Source organism: Lissotriton helveticus, chromosome 7 (assembly GCF_964261635.1).
Source record: "Lissotriton helveticus chromosome 7, aLisHel1.1, whole genome shotgun sequence".
Classification (NCBI taxonomy): domain Eukaryota; kingdom Metazoa; phylum Chordata; class Amphibia; order Caudata; family Salamandridae; genus Lissotriton; species Lissotriton helveticus.
The window spans coordinates 435585484-435606242 of NC_136068.1; the positions used below are offsets into that span (position 1 = coordinate 435585484).

At 48.4% G+C, this 20759-nt stretch overlaps 1 protein-coding gene across 1 annotated transcript in view; it reads right to left on the reverse strand.

The window, feature by feature from the left end:
- LOC144768560 (phosphatidylinositol transfer protein beta isoform-like) overlaps positions 1-20759 on the reverse strand; it is a 372071-nt gene that overhangs the window by 253625 nt on the left and 97687 nt on the right. Inside the window, exon 2 of the mRNA XM_078652332.1 lies at positions 18142-18172. Coding sequence (XP_078508458.1) covers positions 18142-18172 — 31 coding nt within the window. The remainder of the gene's footprint in view (positions 1-18141; positions 18173-20759) is intronic.

The window sequence follows — 20759 nt, forward strand, 5'->3', positions numbered from 1 at the left end:
GCGAGGACGTACAGCATAAAAGGCACAGAAAAACAAGTAGTAAATAACACTAAAAGGTTGCGCTGACTGTGATTAGAAACGCATTCAATTTCATCTTGGTTCGTGCTTTGCTGGGTAAGCTTCTAAAGGCCCCAACTCAACGAATCTCTTAATTTCAGTGTTTTTCAACTGTTGTTTGTAGAAAGTGCACCCTTTCTTGCTCTCCTCCCCATGAATGGTGCAGCCTAGAAAGAGAAAACATGCATGCCATTTAACACGCCTGGTTGCATTCAGCCCCGATTTATATATACCATATACTTTGAAAAATAGGTCATCGTTAAGTGCTCATTAATATATCTCCGGCTCTCCCTATAAATCGTTCATGATGTTTTTAACCGTAAATGTGCAGATTTTCACGGCTTGTATAGCACCCGGGTTTGGGTTGTTTCTTAAGTGCTCCCAGCTTTAGTGAAACGATAAAATAGAGTTACAGAGATGACCTTACTCGCCTGCAGAGGATCACACGTTGGGGTAACCCCTGGCTAAAGTGCTTCATTAACAAAAATGAGTTATACATGTATGCTGATGACGTGTTCATCCCATCACTGGTCTCACATTCATATCATAGGGACCCACAATACCCATCTTGACTGATTGTTTCCCTTTCATTTGCTGGGGGATATCCACTATCTTTTTGAAACTCATTCTTTCCAAAACTGAGCTCCTTATCACCGAGAGACTCTTTTTCAACTTGAACCCACTAAGGTGTCAGCATTAATGGGTCCCTTGCTTTTCCTCTACCAGAACGAGTGCAATATTGGCATCCTCATCTAAGCAGACCTGTCGCTGGAAGCCTATGTTTTTACAAATAAAATCTCCCAGAAGAGTGCTGTCCTTTATTAAGACACGCAATCATACACCTGCTGTGACCACCCTAGTCCAGTGTCAAGTCTTTCTATTTTGTGGCTCCTGGTCATCTACAGCCGGTGCATTCACATGGCTACTCACACCAAGTGAGTCCATCCTCCCAATAAAACAGAGTGCTTCTTAAAGCTCTGATGAATACACAAATTACAAAATCTGTCTGCCGTGGATTTAAAGGCAAAAGAAACAAATGATGGACAGAATGCTGAACAATGCAAACATTCACCCGAGAAGATCTGGGTTTAATCCATTGTTCTTTTGCTCACCACGCCACCCCAGTTTGGACCCAGCTATATGCAAATCAGTGGTGACCCTGTTCCTCATGGGAACAGTTCAACCCGAGCTGCCAAGCCAGGTCCTCCCTGGACCAGAAACAAGCATCCTGGGACCAGTTTCAGGGCACCATCCCATATCAGCCAGGCTAGTTTGAATCCAGTGGCACAGTGAGTACGGGACCCAACTCTGGGCATACCCTTCCCACTTAGGTGACAAAAGCAAACAAGCATTAAAAATGCAATATGTCTTGTCTTTTATTAAGTTAAAGCCATTTGCTTTGCTATACAATACCATTACCAAAGCAAATGGCTTTAACTTAATGAAAGGAGAGACCTATTGCATTGTCAATGCTTGTTTTTTTGTTGCTATTTAGGATAGTCTGCGCTTAGGCCTCCATAATTAGTTTTCCACATAAGACATTCACGGCAAATGTTTGTCCTCATTTCCCTTTGGGGATTCTAAAGTTACCCAGGGTTACCCAGGGTATGTGGATTACCCTGGAAGGGACTATGAAAATAGCCACAATGTAGCAAAATGTTGGTCTTTTTCGGAAACATAGGAAAAAAGTGCTTCACTTTAAACCTTCTGCTTTTCTTCCTAAAATGCCTTCAACAAAAGGTTTGCTGTGCTAAAAATCACCATTTTCCCAGCTATCAGGAAAAAAAGAGCTGAATACCCCCAAAAACTTTTTACCACAGTTTTGCCATTTTTCAAAGAGGTAGCCTGTTTTTCCGTATTTTTGTGCTTTCAACCTACTTTCAGTTTGTGGGGGAAACCAGTGTGAAACCCCTAGGTGTTCAAGGAAAGCTATACATTTCTGAAAAAGTAGACAAAAATTCAAAATTCAGCAAGGGGTCATTTGTGTAGATCCCTCAAGGTTTTTTAAAAACAAACTGGAAATAAAAAAATATTGACAAGGAGTATGAAAAAATGGCCATTTGTGACATTATCATTTGTAACTTTTTGTCACGATGGTCGATTAACAAAAGCAATATACTATTGCGTCCACTAGACTTTTCCAGTTGTGGGGATATATAGGGGTACCCAGAGACAACAATTGAAATGCACCATCAAATGTTTTTTGTACAATGGGTATCACATAAACGTACGAGTTACTTACTTTCGGTAACCATGTATCTGAGAGAGATGATTCTAGCCGCAGATTCCTTCACGTCGAATTATACCCAGGCTTGAGATTGGATCCGGAACCTTTTTGCCACAGCATCCCTGCACGCCGGGGGCAGGGTGGCATCATGCGACTCCGCCCAGGCGTCGTCCACGTACGTGACATCAGCGAGATCACATAAGTCCCACCCGGCGCGCCTACGTCAATTTTCTTTGGAGAACTTTTCCGCACCACAACAAGGAGCCACCAGACAAAACACTGTGGGAGCAAGGGAGCAGTGCGCGAAAGAGCAGAAAGAGAAATGGAGACAAACGACACCATAGGGAACAGTGCAACACTGCAGTGTCCAAAGGCAGGGGCAGAAGAAAGAACAGAGCAGAGCCCTGAGCAGCCACCCTGCCAGTCGGTAGACAGCCTCCTCCCGTTCCCCGGAGACAAGAAACATGCGTAAAAAGTCATGACACAGGCAGCAGGCCTACCACCCCATGCAGAAACAAGGAAGGGGAGCCAGTCCCAAGATAGACAGAAACAACAAACCTCCAAGCCACCCCAGCATAGAGGGCAACCACCCTCCAAGGAACAAGGGCAAGGCATGGCCAGATGACCCCTATTCAGAGGTTAGCAGAGGGGCCAGGACCCCTAGCAGCAAGAGGAAGGGAAGGGAGGACAGAGATTGAAGGCAACCCCCCCCAACCTGGAGCAGCCAGAGCAGCGTAACCCCATCCTCCAAAGAAACAAGAGGAGGAATGAACCGCAACCAAATGGAGCCACCCGTCAAGAGCAAAAGAAGGCACTCGCAGGAGACACAGCCCCCCCACCGGGAGGCGAGTACCGAAGGCCAACCCATGGGCCTTCGCAGAACGGGGATGAAGGGCGGGCCGTGAAGGAATCTGTGGCTACAATCGACTCTACCAGATACATCGTTACCAAAGGTAAGTAACTCGTACATCTGATAGAGACTACTAGTCGCAGATTCCTTCACGTAGAATAGATACCGTAGCAATACCCACGGGGAAGGAGGGTCTGCGAAAGGACCCCACCAGCCTGGACAGAACAGAGGGTCCCACAGGGGACCAGAGCTGCGGACCAGGTAAGTAACTTCATTCCTGCCAGGCAAGAGGAACCCCCACAAGCAGAACACCACCGACCCCAAGAGGATGTAGGAGGAAGAAAGTAGACTGAAGAGACCCGTACACCCACAGCAGAGAAACCAAGGGCAAGGCCAGAGCGGCCGTAGCACCCCACTTCCCTACAAGGCAACAAAGCCTCCATCCAATGCCAAGACAGGAAGAGGAAGAAGAAGAAGCCTAGAGGGCCCAAGGAAACAAGGGAAAAGAAGGCGAGCCCACTCCAGATGGAAGGCAACAGGCCAACCAGAACTGCACCGACAGTCATATGCCGCCAGAAGAACAGCCCGGGGCCCCAGGAAGACCAGGCAGGCGACGCCTGACAAGGAAGAACACAGAATCATCCCAGCCCTCAGGACAGGAGCAGGAAGGTGAGGAAATGCCCGGACACACCACTACGAGGGGCCGCGCACACGACCTCAAGAAGTAAAAGCAACATACATAAACCCCATGGAGAACAGGCACCCGAAGGCGACCAGAACTCCCTAGCAGAGCGCAAGCTATATAACAGCTACCACTACCCCAGATAGGGTACATTAAGTCCCAAGATATGGGAACCCTCTTTGGAAGAACTTCCGCAGCAGAGGAAAAACAAAAAAACCACGGGGAAAGAAGCCCCGGCGGAAGGCTTGTTAAGCGGCCCAAGAGAAAACAAAAGGACTAATCTCAGGGCCTGTGCAAACAACTCCGGCAAAAACACACACACAACAAGGGGCTGTCCAGCAGCCAACAACGCCATAGTCCCAGCAAGGAGGACTCGAATGGCCATAAAAGATGCTCCACATCAAGGGCAACCGACCCAAAGAAAAGTCCAGAACCAGCTCAACTCAGCATTCACTGAGGAGGCGAAGGAAGAGGATAGGGCGGAGGAGGAGGACAGAGCCCTGCCAGGAATCTTTGGATGGCGCAGTCAGCCAGGGCATGGAATAACAGGCTGCCATCGAACGGAAGATCAATCAGACATTCTCGAATATTTTCAGGGAAAACGCAGTCCCGAATCCAAGCATGGCGACGGAGGGCGACTGAGGAAGCCATGGCCCAGCCCAGCACCTCCGATATGTCCGGAGCAGAGAATAAACACTGCTAGCTCCCGGCCATCCAACGCATGATGCCGTAAGTCCACCTGAACAGTCTCTTGGGAAGCTGCGGATCCCAAAGACTCAGCCGAGTCCCACAAGCAAGAGGAAGCCCTAGCCAACACACACAAGGTGTTAAGAGCTCGCAGGGCAGCGCTGGTCGAGCAAACATGTTGCGCCCCCTAGAGTCCAGCCAGCGGGCCTCCCAGGACGGCGGAGTCAACAGTGGCGGGAGGGAGGGAAAAGCAGTCCGTAGAAGTGGACTGGAGGCAGAGGAGTGGAGGGAAAGACATGCCGGGGTCCGCGGCGCCGGGAGGTGCAGGTGCAGAAGGTGCTGAGGCCCCGGAGCCCTTGAGGCGGGGCGCCTCCAAGCCCCTGTCAGGGAAGAAAGGAGCAAACACTCAAAGGGAATTAAGATCTCCCTCCCACCAGAGCCCTGGTGGAGAACCTCCAAGAGATGGTCAGCTGGGCAATGAGAAATCGGGTCGCCCATGCGCAGAATGCCCACAGCCATTGACACCGCGTGAGTGATGGCCGCACCCGCCTCCGTAGGACCCAGCGGTGGAGAAAGCAGCTCCTCCGTGGGCGACGGCAGCAAATTAAGGCAGCCACCCCCGAAGCCAAACGGGGCGGGCAAAGGCCAGACCTGGAAGTCAGAAGGAACCGAAGAATGGGGGACCTGCTGCTCCTCCAACGAACACCTCGGCCTCGGAAATGGCGGGGAGCTGCCTTTCGATGATGCCGGCGAAAAAGACACCACGCGGCGGCCTGTCTCCGGGGAGGATGACACCAGTATGCAGCCAACCTCTGGAGAAGAGGGAGCGTCCTAAGACGAATCCGCGGCACGACCCCTGTGCGGAGCCGTGGAGTCCACCACCCCGAGGCAGGACATCGACACCATCCGGCGCAGACAGAGACACCGGACAGGGCTCCTCCAAGTCACACCGCGCTGGGGACCGGAGCGGAGCGGGAGCCGAAGTGGTCAAGGAACGGCACCGACTCGACCTCCGCCGAGGCAGCCGCCTGCGTGGAGGAAAGAGAGGGACCGGGGGAGTGACACAAAGCCCTCCTCCAGCCTCAGCCCAGGATGTGGCCGAGGAGGCCCGGCTGACCCATGCAGCTCCACCAGGGACGATTCAACCTCCGACGAGGCAGTCGCCTGCGGGGAGGGATGAGAGGAACCCGGAAGGGGACCCAACCCAGCCTCGACCCAGAGCGAAACAAGGAGGGTCCACCAACCCCTGTGGTGCCGCCTGGACCAGCACGTGCCGGTGCCGTGGCGGTGTCAGCTCAGCAATGGACAAGGCCTTCGCCTGTCCAGAGGGCCGAGCCGGGCTCGGGGATGCAACCAGAGCCTCTGCGACCTCCCGCAACACCACAGGGACTACCGCTGGAGTTTGAGGCAGGGGCGCCGTGGTCTGAAAGAGGGATCCCCGAAGGGCCGCACCCCAACAGCCCCACATCCTCCAAGCCTGGATCCGAACCAGTCGCGTCGGGGCCGGAGCCGCCGCAGAGGGGTCCGCGCAAGGCAAGGGATCCGCTGACGCCCCAGGAGGGCACGGAGGAGGAGACACCAGCGAGGCCTGCAAAGCCGCTGCATATGTCTCCATCTGGACTCTTGACGCTCCGTCACCAGGAAACGGTGGATAGGAGGACGACACGCGGGGCCGCTTCACCCGCGGAGAGCCCACGCCCCCGGCAGGCCAAACACGTGCCCCCGGGGGCAAACTGCGACACTTACCCACCGGGGAGCGATGCTCTCACGACATTGGAGAAGGGCAAGGACGACGACAACGGCCGTATCTGAAGCCGTCTACCGAGGCTGATCGAGGAGAGGATGCCGACCTTGAGAGACTCGCCGAGAGTAGTTTCATCCAGCGCTCCCGCCGCGACTTCGGCTTCAACTGTTGGCACACCTCACAATCAGTGGTGCCTTGATCCTCCCCTAAACACCACAAACAAATGAGGTGAGGGTCCGTCGCCAACATAAGACGCCCACACAACGTGAAAGTCTTGAAGCCCAAAGGCATTCGCACACTGATCCACTCAAAAAATAGACAATGAGGAAGAAAAAAGGGCCTAAAACAGGCCCGAGCAGAGACCGAATCCGCATTGCACACAGAATAGGAAAAAACTGACTTAGGCGAGCCGGGGTGGGACTTATGTGACCTAGCTGACCTCACGTACGCGGACGCCTGGGCGGAGTCGCGCGATGCCGCCCCGCGCGCAGGGATGCTGTGGGAAAAAGTTTCCGGATCCAGTCTCATGCCTGGGGATAATTCTACAGGAAGGAATCTGCGGCTAGTAGTCTCTATCAGATCTATATGTTTCTGAAATAAACACCCGATGCTGAGTTTATGAGCAGAGATTATTTGTACATCTCTGTATTTGTGGGTACCTATACTACCATGTGATTCATTTATCAAAATGTTTTCCTTCTTACATAATGTCTTACATTTGGATGGCACAGATGCAGACAAATACATTTGGTAATAACAAATGGTCTACTATTATGTATTCCCACGTCTCTGGATAAAAATGGTATATTGCTTTATGTGGGTAGCCTAGAGCCCGCGACAGGAAAAGGCCCTTAACACTGGCCACCACTTTTATTTTTCCACTGAAAACTGGCCCTTTTTAGGGCTCGGCCTACGTCAACCCTGCGTCAGCAGGGGAGGCGGAGCTCCGAGCTCTTATGTTATAAAAAAAAAAAAAAGTTTCTTTAGGGGTCCGGGCTGCAACATTCCTTAGTGCGCGCGCGTTTTTTATGGCATCTGCCTAGTGATTCGTCTTCGCTGTGGTGTCTATTTAGTAGCCTTGACGTGATAGGCTATATTTACTTTTCGTCCGCCATTTTTTTCATTTTCATGGCATTTTGTGTGCGGTTATGCGCACGGCAGAATATTAATCTTAATTAGAAGCTGTCAGAGTGCCTGTGTAATGCAATCCAGATGGTGGGAGCGCGTTCACCATTCAACCTTGCATTGCATGTATTAGGCGCGCGTGTAACATGTACCTTTCGCGCACGGAAGTCCATTAATTTTAATTAGGAGCTGTCAGGGTGCTCCTCCAAATGCAATCCAGATGGTGTGTTTGCAGTGTTAATAATTCTATGGTAAGAGGCAGTTGCTTCCTCAGCAGAGTTTGCCTAAAGCACAGCATGACGAACCGCTTTGCTCTGCTGATGTGAAATGCTCGCTTATTTGCTCGTAACTTTAGTTTACAAGGAACACCCGTGAAGGCAACATGCTGTCCATTAATAATTTAATAACAGTAAATAACTGTCTCCGTATTGTCACTACTTCCTGCGTCTACAGAGAGCCACTTAAACGTCTAAACATTTTCCAGGACTGTGTGGGGGACTCGTTATGTGTAGAGTGATTTAGGATTTGAGTATGCCTTTTATCTCAGCCAACAGAAATGCGTATTGCCTGCAGAGTCCACTCTTAACAGCGATTCCGGGGAAATGGTGCGGCATTGTTGTTAAAATGCGGGCCTCATTTCACTACTTTACTTTACTGTGTCTCTCCAATGCGTGATTATTTATTGATGCCTCCTTGAGTCTTACACACAGTTGTATCACAGTTCAGCAAAGGCGTTTTGCCCTCTCCCTGTAACCCCTTCTTCCATCTAATCTGCAGACCATTGTAGGGTCTAGCAATGAGAATGCGCCCTTCTGCTTCCATCTTATACAAAGAAGTACAGTTGTGCGCCTGCAGCTGAGAAACTAAACACAGGGACCTAATCCATAAATTGTGCTCATTGCCAAAAAAGATTTTTTTCGCATTGTCAGGGGTAGTAAGCGCTAGTGCATAGGGAGTGCAGAGTGCATAGGGAGTGCAGAGTGCATAGGGAGTGCAGAGTGCATAGGGAGTGCAGAGTGCATAGGGAGTGCAGAGTGCATAGGGAGTGCAGAGTGCATAGGGAGTGCAGAGTGCATAGGGAGTGCAGAGTGCATAGGGAGTGCAGAGTGCATAGGGAGTGCAGAGTGCATAGGGAGTGCAGAGTGCATAGGGAGTGCAGAGTGCATAGGGAGTGCAGAGTGCATAGGGAGTGCAGAGTGCATAGGGAGTGCAGAGTGCATAGGGAGTGCAGAGTGCATAGGGAGCGCATAGGGAGCGCATAGGGAGCGCATAGGGAGCGCATAGGGAGCGCATAGGGAGCGCATAGGGAGCGCATAGGGAGCGCATAGGGAGCGCATAGGGAGCGCATAGGGAGCGCATAGGGAGCGCAGAGTGCATAGGGAGCGCAGAGTGCATAGGCAGCGCAGAGTGCATAGGCAGCGCAGAGTGCATAGGCAGCGCAGAGTGCATAGGCAGCGCAGAGTGCATAGGCAGCGCAGAGTGCATAGGCAGCGCAGAGTGCATAGGCAGCGCAGAGTGCATAGGCAGCGCAGAGTGCATAGGCAGCGCAGAGTGCATAGGCAGCGCAGAGTGCATAGGCAGCGCAGAGTGCATAGGCAGCGCAGAGTGCATAGGCAGCGCAGAGTGCATAGGCAGCGCAGAGTGCATAGGCAGCGCAGAGTGCATAGGCAGCGCAGAGTGCATAGGCAGCGCAGAGTGCATAGGCAGCGCAGAGTGCATAGGCAGCGCAGAGTGCATAGGCAGCGCAGAGTGCATAGGCAGCGCAGAGTGCATAGGCAGCGCAGAGTGCATAGGCAGCGCAGAGTGCATAGGGAGCGCAGAGTGCATAGGGAGCGCAGAGTGCATAGGGAGCGCAGAGTGCATAGGGAGCGCAGAGTGCATAGGGAGCGCAGAGTGCATAGGGAGCGCAGAGTGCATAGGGAGCGCAGAGTGCATAGGGAGCGCAGAGTGCATAGGGAGCGCAGAGTGCATAGGGAGCGCAGAGTGCATAGGGAGCGCAGAGTGCATAGGGAGCGCAGAGTGCATAGGGAGCGCAGAGTGCATAGGGAGCGCAGAGTGCATAGGGAGCGCAGAGTGCATAGGGAGCGCAGAGTGCATAGGGAGCGCAGAGTGCATAGGGAGCGCAGAGTGCATAGGGAGCGCAGAGTAGTGAGTAGAGTAGTGAGTAGAGTAGTGAGTAGAGTAGTGAGTAGAGTAGTGAGTAGAGTAGTGAGTAGAGTAGTGAGTGCAGAGTAGTGAGTGCAGAGTAGTGAGTAGTGAGTGCTGAGTGCAGAGTAGTGAGTAGTGAGTAGAGTAGTGAGTAGAGTAGTGAGTAGAGTAGTGAGTAGAGTAGTGAGTAGAGTAGTGAGTAGAGTAGTGAGTAGAGTAGTGAGTAGAGTAGTGAGTAGAGTAGTGAGTAGAGTAGTGAGTAGAGTAGTGAGTAGAGTAGTGAGGTGAGTAGTGAGGTGAGTAGAGTAGTGAGGTGAGTAGAGTAGTGAGGTGAGTAGAGTAGTGAGGTGAGTAGAGTAGTGAGTAAAGTAGTGAGATCAGAGTAGTGAGTAGAGTAGTGAGTAGAGTAGTGAGTAGAGTAGTGAGTAGAGTAGTGAGTAGAGTAGTGAGTAGAGTAGTGAGTAGAGTAGTGAGTAGAGTAGTGAGTAGTGTGTAGAGTAGTGAGTAGTGAGTAGAAAGTAGTGAGTAGAGTAGTGAGAAGAGTAGTGAGAAGAGTAGTGAGTAGAGTAGTGAGTAGAGTAGTGAGTAGAGTAGTGAGTAGAGTAGTGAGTAGAGTAGTGAGTAGAGTAGTGAGTAGAGTAGGTAGTAGTGAGTAGAGTAGTGAGTAGAGAGTGCATAGTAGTGAGTAGAGTAGTGAGTAGTGAGTAGAGTAGTGAGTAGAGTAGTGAGTAGAGTAGTGAGTAGAGTAGTGAGTAGAGTAGTGAGTAGAGTAGTGAGTAGAGTAGAGTAGTGAGTAGAGTAGTGAGTAGTGAGTGCAGAGTAGTGAGTAGAGTAGTGAGTACTGAGTAGAGTAGTGAGGTGAGTATTGAGTAGTGAGTGCAGAGTAGTGAGTAGTGAGTAGAGTACTGAGTAGTGAGTAGAGTAGTGAGGTGAGTAGAGTAAAGTAGTGAGTGCAGAGTAGTGAGGTGAGTAGTAAGTAGAGTAGTGAGTAGTGAGTAGAGTAGTGAGTAGAGTAGTGAGTAGAAAGTAGTGAGTAGAGTAGTGAGTAGAGTAGTGAGTAGTGAGTAGAGTAGTGAGTGGAGAGTAGTGAGTAGAGTAGTGAGTAGTGAGTAGAGTAGTGAGTAGTGAGCAGAGTAGTGAGTAGAGTAGTGAGTAGTGAGTAGAGTAGTGAGTGCAGAGTAGTGAGTAGAGTAGTGAGTAGAGTAGAGTAGTGAGTAGAGTAGTGAGTAGAGTAGTGAGTAGAGTAGAGTAGTGAGTAGAGTACTGAGTAGAGTACTGAGTAGAGTAGTGAGGTGAGTAGTGAGTGCAGAGTAGTGAGTAGAGTAGTGAGTAGAGTAGAGTAGTGAGTAGTGAGTAGTGAGCAGAGTAGTGAGTAGTGAGCAGAGTAGTGAGTAGAGTAGTGAGTAGAGTAGTGAGTAGTGAGCAGAGTAGTGAGTAGTAAGTGCAGAGTAGTGAGTATAGTAGTGAGTAGTGAGTATAGTAGTGAGTAGAGAGTAAAGTAGTGAGTAGTGAGCAGAGTAGTGAGTAGTGAGTAGAGTAGTGAGTAGTGAGTGCAGAGTAGTGAGTAGTGAGTGCAGAGTAGTGAGTAGTGTAGTGAGTAGTGAGTAGATTAGTGAGGTGAGTAGAGTAGTGAGTAAAGTAGTGAGATCAGAGTAGTGAGTAGAGTAGTGAGTAGTGAGTAGAGTAGTGAGCAGTGAGTAGAGTGTAGAGTAGTGAGTAGTGAGTAGAGTAGTGAGTAGAAAGTAGTGAGTAGAAAGTAGTGAGTAGAGTAGTGAGTAGAGTAGGTAGTAGAGTAGTGAGTAGAGTAGTGAGTAGAGTAGTGAGTAGAGTAGTGAGTAGAGTAGTGAGTAGAGTAGTGAGTAGAGTAGTGAGTAGAGTAGTGAGAAGAGTAGTGAGTAGAGTAGTGAGTAAAGTAGTGAGTGCAGAGTAGTGAGTAGAGTAGTGAGTAGTAAGTAGAGTAGTGAGTAGAGTAGTGAGTAGAAAGTAGTGAGTAGAGTAGTGAGTAGTGAGCAGAGTAGTGAGTAGTGAGCAGAGTAGTGAGTAGTAAGTGCAGAGTAGTGAGTAGAGTAGTGAGTATAGTAGTGAGTAGAGTAGTGAGTAGTGAGTAGTGAGTAGAGTAGTGAGTAGTGAGTGCAGAGTAGTGAGTAGTGAGTAGAGTAGTGAGTAGTGAGTAGAGTAGTGAGTAGTGCGTAGAGTAGTGAGGTGAGTAGAGTAGTGAGTAAAGTAGTGAGATCAGAGTAGTGAGTAGAGTAGTGAGTAGTAAGTAGAGTAGTGAGTAGAGTAGTGAGTAGTGAGTAGAAAGTAGTGAGTAGAGTAGTGAGTAGAGTAGTGAGTAGAGTAGTGAGTAGAGTAGTGAGTAGAGTAGTGAGTAGAGTAGTGAGTAGAGTAGTGAGTAGAGTAGTGAGTAGAGTAGTGAGAAGAGTAGTGAGAAGAGTAGTGAGTAGTGAGTAGAGTAGAGTAGTGAGTGCAGAGTACTGAGTAGTGAGTAGAGTAGTGAGTAGTGAGTAGAGTAGTGAGGTGAGTAGAGTAGTGAGTAAAGTAGTGAGTGCAGAGTAGTGAGTAGAGTAGTGAGTAGTAAGTAGAGTAGTGAGTAGAGTAGTGAGTAGAAAGTAGTGAGTAGAGTAGTGATTAGAGTAGTGAGTGGAGAGTAGTGAGTAGAGTAGTGAGTAGTGAGCAGAGTAGTGAGTAGTAAGTGCAGAGTAGTGAGTAGTGAGTATAGTAGTGAGTAGAGTAGTGAGTATAGTAGTGAGTAGTGAGTAGAGTAGTGAGTAGTGAGTAGAGTAGGGAGTAGTGAGTAGAGTAGTGAGTAGTGAGTAGAGTAGGGAGTAGTGAGTAGAGTAGTGAGTAGAGTAGTGAGTGCAGAGTAGTGAGTAGTGAGTAGAGTAGTGAGTAGAGTAGTGAGTAGTGAGTGCAGAGTAGTGAGTAGAGTAGTGAGTAGTGAGTAGAGTAGTGAGCAGAGTAGTGAGTAGTGAGTGCAGAGTAGTGAGTAGTGAGTGCAGAGTAGTGCGTAGTGAGTAGAGTAGTGAGTAGTGAGTAGAGCAGTGAGGTGAGTAGTGAGTGCTGAGTAGTGAGTAGAGTAGTGAGGTGAGTAGAGTAGTGAGTAAAGTAGTGAGTGCAGAGTAGTGAGTAGAGTAGTGAGTAGTAAGTAGAGTAGTGAGTAAAGTAGTGAGTGCAGAGTAGTGAGTAGAGTAGTGAGTAGTAAGTAGAGTAGTGAGTAGAAAGTAGTGAGTAGAGTAGTGAGTAGAGTAGTGAGTGGAGAGTAGTGAGTAGAGTAGTGAGTAGTGAGCAGATTAGTGAGTAGTAAGTGCAGAGTAGAGAGTAGAGTAGTGAGTAGAGTAGTGAGTATAGTAGTGAGTAGTGAGTATAGTAGTGAGTAGAGTGGGGAGTAGTGAGTAGAGTAGTGAGTAGAGTAGTGAGTAGAGTAGTGAGTAGAGTAGTGAGTAGAGTAGTGAGTAGAGTAGTGAGTAGAGTAGTGAGTAGAGTAGTGAGTAGAGTAGTGAGTAGAGTAGTGAGTAGAGTAGTGAGTAGAGTAGTGAGTAGAGTAGTGAGTAAAGTAGTGAGTGCAGAGTAGTGAGTAGAGTAGTGAGTAGTAAGTAGAGTAGTGAGTAGTGAGTAGAAAGTAGTGAGTAGAGTAGTGAGTAGAGTAGTGAGTGGAGAGTAGTGATTAGTGAGTAGAGTAGTGAGTAGTAAGTAGAGTAGTGAGTAGTGAGTAGAGTAGTGAGTAGAAAGTAGTGAGTAGAGTAGTGAGTAGAGTAGTGAGTAGAGTAGTTAGTAGAGTAGTGAGTGGAGAGTAGTGAGTAGTGAGTAGAGTAGTGAGTAGTGAGCAGAGTAGTGAGTAGTAAGTGCAGAGTAGAGAGTGGAGTAGTGAGTATAGTAGTGAGTAGTGAGTAGAGTAGGGAGTAGTGAGTAGAGTATGGAGTAGAGCAGTGAGTAGAGTAGTGAGTAGAGTAGTGAGTGCAGAGTAGTGAGTGGTGAGTAGTGTAGTGAGTAGAGTAGTGAGTAGTAAGTGCAGAGTAGTGAGTAGAGTAGTGAGTACAGTAGTGAGTGCAGAGTAGTGAGTACAGTAGTGAGTGCAGAGTAGTGAGTAGAGTAGTGAGTAGAGTAGTGAGTAGAGTAGTGAGTAGAGTAGTGAGTAGAGTAGTGAGTAGAGTAGTGAGTAGAGTAGTGAGTAGAGTAGTGAGTAGAGTAGTGAGTAGAGTAGTGAGTAGAGTAGTGAGTAGAGTAGTGAGTAGAGTAGTGAGTAGAGTAGTGAGTAGTGAGTAGTGAGCAGATTAGTGAGTAGTAAGTGCAGAGTAGAGAGTAGAGTAGTGAGTAGTGAGTAGAGTAGTGAGTAGTGAGTAGAGTAGGGAGTAGTGAGTAGAGTAGGGAGTAGTGAGTAGAGTAGGGAGTAGTGAGTAGAGTAGGGAGTAGTGAGTAGAGTAGGGAGTGCAGAGTAGTGAGTGCAGAGTAGTGAGTGCAGAGTAGTGAGTAGTGAGTAGAGTAGTGAGTAGAGTAGTGAGTAGAGTAGTGAGTAGAGTAGTGAGTAGAGTAGTGAGTAGTGAGTTCAGAGTAGTGAGTAGAGTAGTGAGTACAGTAGTGAGTAGAGTAGAGTAGTGAGTAGGACACCACAGGCAGCAGCTGTGCAAGCTTCTTACACTCACAAGGAGACCACAGGCAGCTGAGGTGCAAGCTTCTCCCACTCACAAGAAGGACATCACAAACAGCAGCGGTGCAAGCTTCTCACACTCACAATAACGACATCACAGGCAGCAGCAGTGCAAGCTTTTTACACTCACAAGGAGACCACAGGCAGCAGAGGTGCAAGCTTCTCACACTGGCAAGAACGACATCACAAGCAGCAGTGGTGCAAGCTTCCCTCACACACTCACAGCAGGTACTGTGCCAAGGAAGCAGCAGCAACAGAGCAAGAGTCCCTTACAAAGAACAGGCACAGCACAGAGATGCACAATGCAATCTTCTCATACTCACAGGCAGCAGCGGTGCAAACTTCTCACACTCACAAGAAGGACATCACAGGCAGCTGCTGTGCAAGCTTCTTACACTCACAAGGAGACCACAGGCAGCTGAGGTGCAGGCTTCTCCCACTCACAAGAAGGACATCACAAGCAGCAGCGGTGCAAGCTTCTCACACTCACAAGAACGACATCACAGGCAGCAGCAGTGCAAGCTTCTTACATTCACAAGGAGACCACAGGCAGCAGAGGTGCAAACTTCTCACACTCGCAAGAAGGACATCACAAGCAGCAGTGGTGCAAGCTTCCCTTACACACTCACAGCAGGTACTGTGCCAAGGCAGCAGCAGCAACAGAGCAAGAGTCCCTTACAAAGAACAGGAACAGCACAGAGATGCACAATACAATCTTCTCATACTCACAGGCAGCAGCGGTGCAAGCTTCTCACACTCACAAGAAGGACATTACAGGCAGCAGCTGTGCAAGCATCTTACACTCACAAGGAGACCACAGGCAGCTGTGGTGCAAGCTTCTCCCACTCACAAGAAGGACATCACAAGCAGCAGCGGTGCAAGCTTCTCACACTCGCAAGAACGACATCACAGGCAGCAGCAGTGCAAGCTTCTTACACTCACAAGGAGACGTCAGGCAGCAGAGGTGCAAGCTTCTCACACTCGCAACAACAACATCACAAACAGCAGTGGTGCAAGCTTCCCTTACACACTCACAGCAGGTACTGTGCCAAGGCAGCAGCAGCAACAGAGCAAGAGTCCCTTACAAAGAACAGGCACAGCACAGAGATGCACAATGCAATCTTCTCATACTCACAGGCAGCAGCGGTGCAAGCTTCTCACACTCACACGAAGGACATCACAGGCAGCAGCTGTGCAAGCTTCTTACACTCACAAGGAGACCACAGGCAGCTGAGGTGCAATCTTCTCCCACTCACAAGAAGGACATCACAAGAAGCAGCGGTGCAAGCTTCTCACACTCACAAGAACGACATCACAGGCAGCAGCAGTGCAAGCTTCTTACACTCACAAGGAGACGTCAGGCAGCAGAGGTGCAAGCTTCTCCCACTCACAAGAAGGACATCACAAGCAGCAGCGGTGCAAGCTTCTCACACTCACAAGAACGACATCACAGGCAGCAGCAGTGCAAGCTTCTTACATTCACAAGGAGACCACAGGCAGCAGAGGTGCAAACTTCTCACACTCGCAAGAAGGACATCACAAGCAGCAGTGGTGCAAGCTTCCCTTACACACTCACAGCAGGTACTGTGCCAAGGCAGCAGCAGCAACAGAGCAAGAGTCCCTTACAAAGAACAGGAACAGCACAGAGATGCACAATACAATCTTCTCATACTCACAGGCAGCAGCGGTGCAAGCTTCTCACACTCACAAGAAGGACATTACAGGCAGCAGCTGTGCAAGCTTCTTACACTCACAAGGAGACCACAGGCAGCTGAGGAGCAAGCTTCTCCCACTCACAAGAAGGACATCACAAGCAGCAGCGGTGCAAGCTTCTCACACTCACAAGAACGACATCACAGGCAGCAGCAGTGCAAGCTTCTTACACTCAAAAGGAGACGTCAGGCAGCAGAGGTGCAAGCTTCTCACACTCGCAAGAACGACATCACAAACAGCAGTGGTGCAAGCTTCCCTTACACACTCACAGCAGGTACTTTGCCAAGGCAGCAGCAGCAACAGAGCAAGAGTCCCTTACAAAGAACAGGCACAGCACAGAGATGCACAATGCAATCTTCTCATACTCACAGGCAGCAGCGGTGCAAGCTTCTCACACTCACACGAAGGACATCACAGGCAGCAGCTGTGCAAGCTTCTTACACTCACAAGGAGACCACAGGCAGCTGAGGTGCAATCTTCTCCCACTCACAAGAAGGACATCACAAGAAGCAGCGGTGCAAGCTTCTCACACTCACAAGAAGGACATTACAGGCAGCAGCTGTGCAAGCTTCTTACACTCACAAGGAGACCACAGGCAGCTGAGGTGCAAGCTTCTCCCACTCACAAGAAGGACATCACAAGCAGCAGCGGTGCAAGCTTCTCACACTCACAAGAACGACATCACAGGCAGCAGCAGTGCAAGCTTCTTACACTCACAAGGAGACCACAGGCAGCAGAGGTGCAAGCTTCTCACACTCACAAGAAGGACATCACAGGCAGTAACGGTGCAATATTCTCACACTCACAAGGAGATCACTGGCAGTACACACCACATGAACACACTCCATAACACATAGCAACAATACATTGGCATTTACAATGCCAATAGCTCAAACTCAAATAAATCCGAGCCCGATTGCATTTCTAATGCTTGTTTGAGCAGGCAATTAAGGAAACCCAACAAACCTGTAAATTTTGTAAAACTAGACACATAGGGGAATCCAGGGTGGGGTGACTTATCTCTTCCACCAGGTTTTCTTACCCAGAAAACCTTTGCTAACCCCAAACCTCGACTAAAAAATTCGCATTTTTTCATATATCTGCGAAAAAAACTTCTGAAAACGATATGAAGCCACACATTTCGTACGATCAAGCACTACCCCAAGTCTCCCTGTAAGAGTGGTACCACACTTGCGTGGGTAGGTTAGTGCCCGCAATAGGGAAGGCCCCAAAATACAATGTGGAGACATCAACATTTCCGGTTACAAAAAAGATCTGATTTGGCGATTGGGGCAGGGGTATTTGGACCTGGGGAAGGAGCACATGCCCACTGCTGCCAAACATAATCCCTGGGGTTCTATTGTGCAGATCTATGTTTTCAAATCATGCTCATGCAGTGGCCCCAGGCAGAAAATCTCTAGGGAAGGTTCCATTTAAAAGGGATGATTTTCCTCTTTCCAATGATACCGCTTCCACCTGCACCAGTGGGCCGAGATATGCCCCCGAGCATCGACGCAGTGAAAATAGCCTCATTTCACTTTCTCTGAGATTATGTCAGCGTGACAATTGCATTTCAGGGGGGTGTATTGCTTCAAGTGCTAGGGTACCTCTCTCTCAACTCTTGTGGATAAAATACATTTAAGGAAATCTCATTGGTGCTGGCATCAGAGGGATATGCTGTCTCGGGTGCTAGGACGGCTCTAGGCCGTCCTAGCACCCGAGGCAGCAAATCCCGTCTGCAGCAGTCCTCCGAACGTTGGCACTGGTGCTGAGGAAGGCTCCAGGACGTCCTCAGCACCGAATAGGTTAATTTCCAGGAAAAACATGTTCTATTACAACATTTGTTTGCTTGTGTTCTGCGCTGCAAGCACTATTTAAGCCTTCTTAAACGTAACTCCTATGGAGGGAATCTTGATTTTTGAAGGCAACCTTGCTACTAGAGACAGCAATTAGATAAACACAAAGTTCCCTGTTTCTTTGTATACAGGTACTGCTAAAATTGCTTGTCAGGAAACCAGGTGACTGAGGGATGGCAGACAGATACCTTTAGGTACCAACAGGAACCATGACTAAGAACAAAGAGTGAAAGCAAGCAGAAGCATAGCGAGGGAAATGGCTGAAGCAAAGAGAAGGACGTTTCTTTAGATAGAAAGATGTATTGCTTCTAGCAGAATCATTTTGCTTTGGTATACAGATTCACTGGGCAAAACATCCAATTCACAAAAATCTGAACTGTAATCATGAAACAGATGATCATACTCACCTCCTCAACTGAAATGGGCAGCAGCACCCGACTGAAAAACAAAACATAGGATAGTTAGTAAGCAAAATAAAAAGTATGTCAAAATAAGTATGAGGCCCGGCATGGTCAAACAAACACAGACACTTTAGCAGTGCCGGACTGGAACAGGAGGTACAGTGCAGCTAGGCTGTTAACAAAAGTTTAGCCTGGCTAAGCTAACCCAGCATTGTCAAGCTACAATGACAAACCTAGCACGAATAAGATAACACACACCAAACAAGCTTGCAATGAGAACAGCGGCCGGCAGATTAAAAAACAAGCTGCTACTGGTGTAATAAGTCACATGTTTGAGACCTGTAGGCATGCAATCCACAGAGGGTAGCCAGAAGGGAACACTGAAGCAAAAGAGTGGGGAGTATAACGGCTGGATAAATAGTGACCAAACAGGAGCATGGAGCCTTGAACTGGACCAGAAACTCTTGTGCACACATCAGTGACTCTAGGGTCTTCTGTTAGAGTGAGGAGGGTAAGTGCTACAAATTTTTGTGCTGAACCACTTTTGGAGCTACTGACCATCAATATGAGATCTAGAAATCAACAGGACAAACATTTGGTCCTTGCTGGTACTTTTCAGTGCCCGTGCTACTTTCTTATGCGTCCTTCTATGTCTGAGAATGTGACTGATCTTGCCAAAAGCACTATGGATTCAAAGGGGCTACTTGCAAGCTTGCTCGGACCTCCCTCTCTTTCTCTTAACAATCAGCAGTTGGCTGTCAGTGTGAGGAAAGAGTCAGGCATTAAGACTCCTCAGGTTGTGATGGAGACAAAGGGCACCAGAGGAAAAGCAAGGCTCTACACTCTGAAGATGCTTGTGACACAGTCCATCAACTTATGCCCTGGGAGGGTGACTGCTCAAGCTCGGAGTGCAATGATCAGCGACACCGGTCACAGAGAAATTTTGCATAAGGAGCGACTGTCTTAATCACACACTGGACATCTCAAGGAAGGCAATCTGTCAGACTCGATTAGATGGCGGCCTGGAACAAGGCAACTAATTTAGCTGACAACATGTCAGGGATTCGGCAAGAAGATGTGTAAGCCAGGCACCTTTAGCCTCTTGGAAGATACCTGTCAAGGCCAGTGATGTTAACCTACATGTGTAGTGAGGTTGCCAGCATGTGGATTGGACGCTTAGCTGCTCACTCACAGAAATGGTACTCAGTACGGTATATTCTTAACTTCTCTCTCAAACAATGAAACCCAAAGACATCTGACGGAGAGGGTCTAATAACAGTCGTATTATGAACACTTTACTCTCATTCCAAGTGCCCCCATTTTTGAAAAGTACATTTAATAGCGCACTCTGGCTGGTAGTAACACACTAGGTTTATTTATGCTTTGTAAGAGACAACTTGGGGTTTAGTCTCGGGCTAGGGTTGAACTATGTAATTCCAAGGAGACTGGCAAGCTTCACTGGTTTCTTTACAGCGGGAAAGGCGACATGTGGACACATTTGGATATTGGTCTGAAAATTATTATTTTTCTTAGTGGCAGATAAACCACTCCGGCTTTTAAGCCTCAGTGAATACTAGGACTGCTATGGTCATGAAACCCACTTCTCAGTGTCTCTATATCTACTAACATACCTTTCACATTACATCAGAAATGGCGCCCTCTACCGACAGTTGCTATAATAAATACTCCAGGCACACCGGCGGATATGCTCACTTAAAGGACGGGGGAACTCTTTCAGCATCTTCCTTTCAGTCAGCCAGCCAGCAATAATATGGAAACGTGGCCTATAACTCTCCAATTGGGGTAGTGTTCTTCTGAACTGGCAGAGTCATTTCAAGGGAATGTATGATATTAAAACGTTTCAAATGCGCAATTAAAATTAATTCTTTAAAGAACGATTGGGATGTTAGCGCTCGTAAAATAAAATTTAAAAAAAGTCTTACGAAATGGCAAACACCAACATCTTCTGATAAATATTTAGCTCACACAGGTGCAATAAAAAACAAGACTCTCCAATCCGGCACACTGCTTTGCCCTTATGGGGCAACAGGCTTTCGTTAGGAGCTTCAAGTCTATGGAAGACCTTTTCTGTCAAGTAGCAGTGTACCAACAATCACTGCACCCAATATACCACGTGGTACAGCTGGTTTATGGATCCTGCAGTGTTCGTTCTGGGACCCACTGAAAAGCAGCGGGAAACGACAGCAGGAAAATCAATTGAAGTCCCAAGACACAGTTCCCAAAATGTTAAAGTGAATGAAATAAAACTGTAATAATGGCTCTTCTGTGGGTCGAAGACTGTACAAAGAATAGCACTCAACTGTTTGCAAAAACACAAAAAAAACAAAATCAATTGAGGCATGCAAGCATTGCAGCCGTAAGGAAGCTGCTGCTGTCTTAGCTTTTAGTTTACTTCATTGGGTATTCAATTTCGTAATATGGGAAATAATAAATAGAAAAATCAATGGATCCAACTTCCAGTGTAATTTACTGAACGACTGCTTGCCCAAGTGTGTTCTCAGTTTAAGGAAAACAGGAAGTGATCGCTGGGAGGGGGAGGGAATTGAAATTGATTGCGGGAGGGGCAAAAAGTGACGCGGCCCATGGCCATTAAAGTGAAAGTG